Below are 11,042 nucleotides of genomic sequence, written 5' to 3' on the forward strand. Positions count from 1 at the left end.
CAGTTCTGAAGGCAAAAGGGGGTCCAACCCGTTACTAGCATGGGGTACCTAATAAAGTGGCCGGTGAGTGTATGTGTTCTGTTGTTTTAAGCTCAACAATCACTTTAGGTCACTAAAATCCCCAAATTATCTGATAAGTACTGAGGACATGACCTCAGCCAGCAGCTACAGCCATGTACAAAGAACTCTGCAGTTTGAGTATGTTAAGTGTGAATCCAGCTCATGACATATTAATGTGATGCTGACACCAATTAGGAAATCTTTTTTTTTCTCTTGCTTTCCTTTGTGTAAGTAAAAGGTTCAGCTAAGTAACAGCCCAGTAGAAATGTTATTGATGTTGCTCCCAAATCTCAGCAAGGCAGACTCTGGCCAAAACTGGCTTTTAACCCAGGTAGTTAATTGAGGGTTTTTGCTAATGCATAATTTCAATTCTATATGAAGTTAAACAAGGACAAATACAGTGGGGAGAACAACTATTTGATACACTGCGTATTTTGACGGTTCTTCTACGTACAAAGCATGTAGAGGTCTGTAATTTTTATCATATCATAAAATAAGAAATACAGAAAGTCACATTGTATGTTTTTTAAATAATGTTTTTGCATTTTATTGCATGACATAAGTATTTGATCACCTACCAACCAGTAAGAATTGCGGCTGTCGCAGACCTGTTAGTTTTTCTTTAAGAAGCCCTTCTGTTCCCCACTCATTACTGTATTAACTGCACCTGTTTGAACTTGTTACCTGTATAAAAGACACATGTCTACCCAAATCAAACAGACTCCAAACTCTCCACAATGGCCAAGACCAGAGAGCTGTGTAAGGACATCAGGGATGAAATTGTAGACCTGCACAAGGCTGGGATGGGCTACAGGACAATAGGCAAGCAGCTTGGTGAGAAGGCAACAACTGTTGGCGCAATTATTAGAAAATCAAAGAAGTTCAAGATGACGGTCACTCTCCCTCGGTCTGGGGCTCCATGCAAGATCTCACCTCGTGGGCATCAGTGATCACGAGGAAGGTTCAGGATCAGCCCAGAACTACACAGCAGGACCTGTTCCATGACCTGAAGAGAGCTGGGACCCCAGTCTCAAAGAAAACCATTAGTAACACACTAGGCCGTCATGGATTAAAATCCTGCAACACACGCACACAAGGCCTTCCTGCTCAAGCCAGCGCATGTCCCGGCCCATCTGAAGTTTGCCAATGACCATCTGGATGATCCAGAGAAGGAATGGAAGGAGGTCATGTGGTCTGATGAGACAAAAATAGAGCTTTTTGGTCTAAACTCCACTTGCCTTGTTTGGAGGAAGAAATAGGATGAGTACAACCCCAAGAACACCATCCCAACAGTGAAGCATGGAGGTGGAAACATCATTCTTTGGGGATGTTTTTCTGCAAAGGGGAGAGGAAGATCGTACCGTATCAAGGGGAGAATAGATGGGGCCAAGTATCGCGAGAGCTTGGCCAACAACCTCCTTTCCCTCAGTAAGAGCATTGTAGATGGGTCTTGGCTTGGTCTTCCAGCATGACAACAACCCAAAACACAGCCAGGGCAACTAAGGAGTGGCTCCGTAAGAAGCATCTCAAGGTCCTGGTGTGTGTGTGGGGGGGGGGGGGGGGGGGGGGGGGGGGGGGGGGGGGGGGGGTGTGAAGACCTGATCAAGAACTACAGTAAATGTATGAGCTCTGTAATTGCAAACAATGGTTTCTGTACCAAATATTAAGTCCTGCTTTTCTGATGTATCATACACTTGTCATGCAATAAAAAGTAAATTATTTAAAAACCATACAATGACATTTTTCTGGATTTTAGTTTTAGATTAACAGTTGAAGTGTATCTATGGAAAAACAGACCTACCTTACAGACCTCTACATGCTTTGTAAGTAGGACAACCAAATCCCCACTGTATGTGGCCCACTGCCAACCTGTCTGTAACGTGACAGCTATGTGTATCCATAGACCTATGTCTATGTGTGTATCCTCTTTTTAGTAATTCTCATTTTTTTGAACTCTCGTCAGCTTTATTCTGGTTGATCACATTTAATTGAACTGTATATAAAGTATCTTTACAAAGACAAATGGTTCTTGCCCTCTTCAGCCAACACACATCTAAAGGCTGTGTGACTCATGGTGAACAATGTGGGAGGACAGTGATACCAATGCCGGTCAAAAGAGTAGTCATATAGAGGAGAAAAGGCTGGGTGGGTGTCATTTTAGCAATTCACTTCAGAAGATCCTCTTTCCTGTTACTTTCTGGGGTGATTCACAAAATGCTGAATAAAACGACACAAGACACTCATTGTGTACGCGTGACAGACATTTTTGTAGTGTGGCTGTAAAAACGCTGAAGTTCATTTTTACCATTTAGTGAGTACCATTTTCATCTTGTTTTGTTTTTTCTTGCCAATTCAGAATGAGATTTCACAAGCCAACTAGCAGGTAATAACGACACACCATTTAATAATCTAAATCACTTTTATTAATTTAAGTTAGGTAGAGACACTAAACATTGGAACCACATTTGCTCTGCTATGGAGCCCTCTTCGGAAAATAAAAATAAAGGCTTATGTCATACTGTCAAAAGAAATAGCAAAATTAAGAGGTAGAGAATTTAGGCTCATCACGGACTGAAGGGATGATGCCAATTGGAATGTAGCTGAAATTCTAAAACTCTTGTCCCAAAGGTATATAAAATATTCATACATCAAATATGGTGGAGACAGTCATTTTGGGATACTGGGGGTATTCACAACATTTAAACATTTACATTTTACTTGAACTGGACAAGGTGAACAATGGACAGGAGAGTTAGTTACTTTGGAAAGAATAACGGAAAGCTAGTGTCTAATACATTTCCCTCAACCACACGTCAGTGTTGGGACAGCGGTTCTTGAATTAGGTCGGGATTCTTTTTTTTAACAAATATTGGTAACAGATAAATTTACAATATAAACACCACAGATCCTGAAAATAAAGACAAATTAGAGAAATACAATATTTATTTCCTCTCTGTTTCTACCAAAGCAGTACATTCTGAATGTGTCACACATGCTGGTTGATCCCAAGACATGACTCCCTTGTCCGCTTTTCATTTGAGAGGTTCGTCCACACAGACCTGAAATAACAGGACCATTAAAGAGACAATGTTGAGTCCCATCACACTGGCTGCGCTCCTGTTAATGTTTAAGTGGGACACAGTCTGGCCTTTAAATGTCCCATTTGGAATGCGTAGACTTCATTATCAACGTATATGCTACATGTTTAAGTATTTAACAACGGAATATGGTAGACTTTAACATATTCATCTAGCTTTGTTTAAAATGGCACAAGCTATAAGCAGAGCCTTATTAAGCTGCAAACCAATTTCCTGACTGCCTGAAAAAAAGATCCTGCATGTGGAGACCTTGGGTAGTTTGAAATGAGTTGAACCTTCCTACACAGAGAATGCTGGCAGTGTAGAGAAAAATCTGAAATTACAGTGCATGTCTACAAAAATAAAATAAAAGTGAAAAACAAAATTGTACTGTTTGTACAGTAACATACTGTATATTTCCACAATGACACTAGATAAGGCTGGTGACTACATTACGTAAATAGTTAATTATAGGATAGCTTTTCTGTATGATTTCAAAAACTAGTGACACAGTATATAGATGGTTTCTTTAAACAAACTTAAAAAAGACAAAACAAAGTCAAATACATCTTTTGTGTAGTACACAGCTTTCTTTGTTCCAGAGGAACAATATGGTAAACCTTTGCATTTGCTCCATGCAAGTGCACCAGATTCAGTCTTTCCTTCCATCTTCCCCATTTCCATCTTCAGTGGTTGTTTCCTCATGCTTGCAGGTTTATGTGCCTCTGTTCGTGTTACAAACATTGCCCCCTAGATCCCATTCTTTGCCTCATTGTTGTTCATGGCCTCCTTTCTCTGAGCTAGGAAGGGGTACATGCACTTGTCGGCGCCAAGGAACCGGTACATGCACACAATGGCCTCGAAGGGCAGGATGCTGCGGAGACAGAACATAGATAGGATTACCCCTGTACTGTTTACTCAGAGTCGAAGGTGCAATGAGGGGATGTGTGGAAAGTTGGGAGACAGCTCACCTTTTCATGAAGTTGACCATATAAACAATGCGAGGTGTACAGATCATGGGCTGGTCAGTGAGAATGGCCCTCATGGCCTGTTTCACACAGAACTCTGGCTTCAGGGGAGGCAGGAAAGGCTCAATCTCCTTCCTGAATGGGAAAAAATAAAAAGAATATCAATTATTTACAGGCCCAAAATTCAGGGACTTTCACATCTAATTTGCTAAAACTAAGATTTAAAAATTGTTAGGGAAATCCAATTACATTTGATTGAAATCATTCAGTAACTGGAGTGGAAGGTTGTTGTTTTTTTAGCCAATCCATGAATTTAGTGATACTGGTTAAAAGATGGTGAACAGTTGTTGCTCCAAAGTGGAGGGACAGTAAAACCAAAGAACGTGCCACCTGCTGACTGTAACCATCAAACAAAATGAGGACCATTACAGCAGCGGGGGGGGGGGGGGGGGGGGGGGGGGGGGGAGAGAGCCCAGGTGCACCTGTTGGTGAGGTTTTTCCCTGAGAAAGTCTTTACCTAAGCAGAGCGCTGGCCAATAGCATACAAGTGGCTTTATAATATCTCACCATCAGCTGCTGCTTTGAACTTCAAAAAAACGTGTTTGTGAGGCCATTTTATTTGGTGAAAATTTGAGATGACAAACTCAACCCCAGCCAGGTGCAAGGAAACTTAAAAAAAAAAAAAAAGTCCTGCGCACACAAACACAATTACACTGGCCAGTGTGTGTTGAAGCTCACCTTATCCTGCAGCCTTTGAACATTCCTGTTTCGACCAGGTAAGGGCACACCAGAGTCATGTTGATGCCATCCTTCTCTGAGGCCTTCAGCTCATGGCTCAGTGACTCGTGGAACCCAATGGCACCGAATTTACTGGCGCAGTAATCCTGAGGGAGTAAAGAGAGAACAGGTTAGCCCTGTAAAACTCTGCCCCTGCCCGCACCCAGGGACCACAGACATTATCAAACATGCCCTATGGGCGCAGAGGTCTCTCCTTGCTGTTAATGATACAGCCACAAAACCCTGAGCGAGCCTGTCCGCTGTTCTACAGTTTCATTAGCATTCTTCTCCGGTGCAGCAGGAGACTGCTCGGCACGGCGGGAAGGTTTTGATGTGGTTCGCCGTGGAAATTCTCTTTTTATAAAAAAGAAGAATAAAGGCTTGGGCAAACAGAAATGCATGTCGATAAACATGGGCAGGATAAAGAGATTTGACTGTGCCCACATGACAGACGAAGGCTTTGGTTCCCTTAAATTAATGTGCACGTCTGAAATCACAGTCTAGGCATTTCCAGGAAGCGTGATCACTTAACAAACTGACTAAACTTCAAATCCCTTTGAAGGGGGACTTAATCATTATGAATGGCTACAACAAAAGCAATCGTGCAGCTATAAAAACAAAGAGGCAAATGGAGTCCCCTCCATTCTCAGCCGGGGGGACAAATGAGAGCTCTGTTCTCTGAAATATCAAAATAAAACCTTCTAGGAGTTCTACCAATTTACTCCCTCTGTGGTTATGGAGATAAAATGACACCACTTAATATGCATAAAAAAAAAAAAAAATACACTAAAGGGAAGGAAAACCAAAACCTATCCATTGAAAATTCCTGTGAGCTGAATACAGAGTGAGCACCAAGTTGTTCACAAAGCAGTGATGAAGATGTCTCTGTCCCTCGGGGAGCTGTCAGCTCATTCTGGCCCTGGGACCGGAGCCCAATAGGGGCTCCACACCCCCACTGCTGCAGATAGAGGAATCTATAAGAGGCTCCCTAATGCTCATCTGTGTCCCTTAATTTAACGGGTGGAGGGACAACGAGAGAAAGGGGGCCTAACCTCCCCCGACGCAGTGTGTTAGCTGGCACGCCGAGGGCTTCGGAGAAAAGCACTGGTTTGGATGGTGGGAACGATGGGATGTGTATGTGTTGTTGTGTATGATACTAACCTCCACTCCAGCTGTGCTGAATAAACCAAGGGAGCTGGCAACCGTCACAATGTGACCATGATTCAGCTCCAACATCTTGGGGAGAAACGCCTTGGTGGTCTAGGGGAAGGACAGAAGGGCAAAGGAAAAAAGGAGGAAGGTTAGTTCACTTGTGCAGTTTGTCTGTGCCAAAGTCCTTTGATCCTCTCTGTGTCCCTCGTATTGCCCCTCTCCATCTGCTTCCCCCTCTTCTCCATGGTGATGCAGAGAGAGGCATCTGAATGAGAATTCATAACCCGCACACAAAAAAATCAAAACCAGACGGAGCACTGGAGGTGCAGCATTTGAAAGTATAATAATACAGTTGAGTCCCCTCCCCCCCCCTGTGTGGTAGGTGTGAATTAGATGTTAAGGGAAGAAGGATGAGGGTTTTCCCCTCTTCAGGTATTCACTGAACAAACAGGTATGTGGTGTGTGCGCTGCTGTGCAATCTGTTCTTTTCCCACACAGATCTGGTGCCCGTTGTTGGGCCCGGCTCTAAAGACTTGGTGACAACACCAATCATAGGCCTCCGTTCACTCAACAATACAATTCAGCCTCTCGTCTACCCACATATTCTTGCACCCTGCCCGAGCAGCAGTCAGCGTCCTGCCCGAGCAGCAGTCAGCGGAACAATCGGCAGAGAGATGAGCACTGAGATGAAAGGGTTTCACCGGAGTGCCACGTGAGAACCTGAGTGGTTTAACCGGCCGGTCCAATGAGAGTTAGTGAGGTGGTGAGAAAAGCCACCCCGTTGGGAAGATTCAGAGAGAATTTTTTTGTTGAATTTGTTGATTAACCTGTTCCTCATTCTGCCCGTCTGCCGACTTTGGACTCCACATGAGACAATCACCAGGTGTGACATGTGACGGCAATGACAGGAACTGACCAATCACTCTCCCACTAGGAGGTCTACAAACACGCAGCAGGCCTTTTGTTGGTAGCACTGCTAGATCTTTTCAAGTCAGACGTGCACTGCCTTAGTAAATAACAAAGCATGCAGCCTTCAACACCCACGTCAACGGAGGTTGCAAATAAAAACAGGACATCTTTATATCATAGTAACATGAGATTCCCCAATGTTGAAACAATAAGTCCATAACTTGAATAAAGTGAGTTGACAGAATTACTAAATACCAATTTTAACAAGTGAAATTACCTGTTTGCTAGCACATTACAACTGTTGCTAGCTACAGTTTGTAATGTGTAATCTAAATGTGGTACCTCTGGGGTTTTTTTTATGCAAATTGAAGACATCCCTTTAGGTTCTGGAAAATGGAGTTGAGCATTTATTACTTTTGACAGTTAAATTCCTAGCTTCCAATAATTCTCTGGTCATATAAACAAGGTAATAGTTCCATTGGTTGGTACAGTATGTAAGCCTGGCCAGAGGAATGATTCAGCCTCCTTTGTAAAAATTTGCTTGAGGGGAGCCCAGAGCCAGAGAGTGCATGGTACCAGGTAGTACAGCCATGGAACCACTAGCAGGGGAGGAAAAGCCTCATTAAATCTAACAGCGTCCGACCTACTGACATCTAGTGTAGTCTCTGCTAAATCTTTCTCCTTGTTTAGTGCGATAAACAAAACCTGAAGGAATAAATCAGATCTATCTAGAGAAACAACTGCAATTTTTCCAGGACAGTTTTAAGTCACAATATTCAACTCATCAAATGATGGGGCCCAAAGAGAGGGAGTGAGAAAGGCAAAAGCTGAGAAAGGCTACTGCGAGCCAGAATGGCAGTGGATGAGGGAGAGAGTTGCGTGCAAATGAAGCATTCACTTAAGATATGCCATACCTGACTTGAGCCAAAGTTTTCCACTCCCACTGTAACCTTTCAGTGAGCAGTGAATGACTTGATCTGGCACAAGATTCTACGACTAGAAGCCAACACTCAAATACAACTGTTTGCCGAGTGGTCTGAAAATAACTGGAACTGATGGGTAGGAAAGGCGGATTCTCTCAGCTGGAGGACGGGGCTAAACTTGAACAAACCTCCCATCTCTACCACCCTCCTGTGATGTCCTGCTTCTCATGGCATGTGGGTATGACCCCCGCTGACCTCGCACACACAAAATGTGTGAAGGCAACCAGGGGCTCGTGTCTTACATCAGAGCTGCCGTAATTGGGTCTCAACGCTCCCTTGTTCCGCTAAATTACCCACTGACACAGTCGGCCTCCTTGGCCTATGTGGGGGTGCCTTGCCCGCTGCACCCCCCCAATTGGTGCGTGCCCCCAAGAGCATTTAAGCCACACAAAGCTTCTTGCAGCTGGGGTGTCAGGCTGCATTAGTGCTAGCGCCTGACCAACAGGAATATGAACAAAATATTGGCCTTTGCTTAGGACCAGATGGCCATTTAATTGGGCTAACTTCTCCCTGGACGAGAGAAAAACGCCTGAGCTCAAGAGCTCGTCTGATCCTATAACAGATGATGGAATTTGAGTGGGTTGGGTTTACAGGTCATCAGGGATGATGGATGCAGATTGGTCTTGTTGTGTGGTAGCCATACAAGTCAAGAAGCATCTCCTACAGATAACTAGACCTCAGCCCCCTGTTGGTTGTACAACTGGTATCAAATTTACCTGGAAAGCAATCACAGCGACCGGACAAGGAGGAAATAGTGGCAATGCACTACAAACACAAAGAATCCCAGCATCCATTATAATGGGTTGCCAAAGCTAAATGGATGCAAACAACCCCGTTGGTTGACAATGAGCTTGACTCACTATCAGACCTTGGCCGCTGAACTTGGACTTGTGAATGTTTTACCTCAAGAATTTCATTTTTTGTAATAAGTACTTTTAAAGAAGTGTACTTTAAAATAGATGTTATTAAGGTAAACTTCAGAGTCCAACCAGTAAGTATACTAATTTAGCAATAAGTACATTTTTAAAATGTATTTTATGAAAGTGTACTTTGTTGTTAAAATTGTATGGATTTTTGTTGTTTTTGTTTAATAACATGACAAACTAAGAGTGGCAATTTATGGGAAGCATCATTTTTGGAAAGGAATTGTATACCCTTTTGAAAGTGTACTACGAGCTCACTTCATTAGAAGTGTGACTTCTGTACAATATATACACTACTCTAAAATGTGTATTTATAAGAAAAACATAGTGGTACTGTAGTGTACTTATAGTAAGTACGCTTATTTGTAATACAAAGTATAATTTTTGAAAGTGTACACTGATTTCACTTCATCAGTAGAGTAATCTTAGGAACCTGTAAACAAAGTGCACTATACTATAAGTGTACTTTTATTATCAAAGTAGTCCTACTTTCATAACATATGCTAAAATGCAAATACAGACAAAACACTGAATTATGGGGGTTGTCCGCTTTAAATAGTTTCATGTTCAGTTTACTTAAAATACATGTCTTTGTTAGGTTAAAATGTTATGTGTCTATTGTTATCTGTAAAAACCCAAAACATTTAAGTGAATTAGGATTGCAATACTTCTTACATCCTGAAGACAGTAAAATAAAAATAAAAAACACCAGTTACCATTTAGTCCAGAAAAGGAGAAGAAGACTGCGCATTCAAATAGCCATATTTGAACTCCAGACCTGACCCTCTTTCAGTTAATTTTGGCAGAAAAGTTGCAGTTGATGTTCAGTGTCTGATTTGGAAAGGGTAGAAAAACATTTTCTTTCACTCTAACCTGTTTAGTATTTTCATGTTGATTGTTGATTGTACTTTAAGTTTGTGATGCAAACTGCTGTAAAAGCAGGAGGGTCTTCGACATGTTTGCTAGCAAACTTAGCTAGCTAGCTAGCGTTAGCTGAACGACTGTTCTAGCTGGACTGCGGAGCTTGCATGTGGTATGTTATGGCAGAACAGAAAAACCTTTTCATGAGGTATTACTAAAAGAATGAATGTTGATTGGCAAATCCATTTTCATCGATGATAGTCTCTTGTTTTAAGTAATGCCCATGTCTCTTGTTTTCACAGATACAGTGAGGGAGCGATTTTCCCAACACAGAGGTGGCACAGATACGGGCCATTCTATGGAGGAAGTGCAACAATGAGAGCTACAAGGCCTCTAGTAATTCGTCAGAGCTAGATGTGTTATGTGTTTCGCCATTGTTCTCTTCCTGGCATTTTAGAAAAAGGTTGGCTGTTCAAGGTTCCTGCTTTTGCCGATGTCTGCTTTTACATGTTACTTGTGTGAGTAATAAAGCTCCACTTCTGAGATGCAATTTGTAATCTGTTGATGTAACACACTTGAAATTAATTGTAATATAATACATCAGTAGTATAATAGTAACATTTATGCAAAAGTATAGCAAAAAGGGGATAAAAATGATGTTTAGGTTATTATTAAACTTTACTTCAAATGCATTGTCATAGTAAGACACTTTAAAAGTACTAAATATAGTAGGAAATGCATTTGTAGATCAGTTGAAATATTACTAAGTCACACTAAATTAACATTTATGACTAGTTATAGTATGTTTATAGTAATAAGCATGATAAGTGTATAAAATGTACTTTAAACAAGGATAAGTTGAGCTGCAATGCCTTTAAGTGCATTTCCATAAGAATGGCGATACACTATGCAAATGTATTGTAAGTGTGCTTAACTGCTCATCGATCTTGATTTTTTTATTAGTGTATTTCAGTGCACTTAAAGTTTCAAAAAAATGTTCCACTTAAACATACTATTTACACTTGAAGTGTAGTCAAATATGTTAAGTTGAAGTTAATGAATAATTGAAGGCACTTAACTATACTTAGATTTGACTAAAAAAGTACAAAATGTACTTAGTACACTTCATTGAAAGTATTTAATAGATTTTTTCACCTGTGAAGGCCTGTATCATTATTTAAAGTCGCGTCGTAGGACTCCTTTTCAAATTTCATTAAATCTAGTTACCTTTTATTCTCTGCTTTTTAATCGATTTAGTGAGAAGTTTGGTATCATAGAATAAAATATTGGTCCTAAAAGTCAACTTTCATGGATTTATTTACTTCTATTTCT

At 41.4% G+C, this 11,042-nt stretch overlaps 1 protein-coding gene across 1 annotated transcript in view; it reads right to left on the reverse strand.

Annotated features, from left to right (window-relative positions):
- Window positions 1–2,465: 2,465 nt before the first annotated feature.
- Window positions 2,466–11,042, reverse strand: part of rdh10a (retinol dehydrogenase 10a) — a 12,674-nt gene continuing 4,097 nt past the window's right edge. Inside the window, exons 3-6 of the mRNA XM_034862149.1 lie at window positions 6,044–6,142; window positions 4,844–4,989; window positions 4,109–4,240; window positions 2,466–4,011 (exon numbers count right to left, since the gene is read on the reverse strand). Coding sequence (XP_034718040.1) covers window positions 3,888–4,011; window positions 4,109–4,240; window positions 4,844–4,989; window positions 6,044–6,142 — 501 coding nt within the window. The 3' untranslated portion in view covers window positions 2,466–3,887. The remainder of the gene's footprint in view (window positions 4,012–4,108; window positions 4,241–4,843; window positions 4,990–6,043; window positions 6,143–11,042) is intronic.

Source organism: Etheostoma cragini, chromosome 22 (genome assembly GCF_013103735.1).
Source record: "Etheostoma cragini isolate CJK2018 chromosome 22, CSU_Ecrag_1.0, whole genome shotgun sequence".
NCBI classification, from domain to species: Eukaryota; Metazoa; Chordata; class Actinopteri; order Perciformes; family Percidae; genus Etheostoma; species Etheostoma cragini.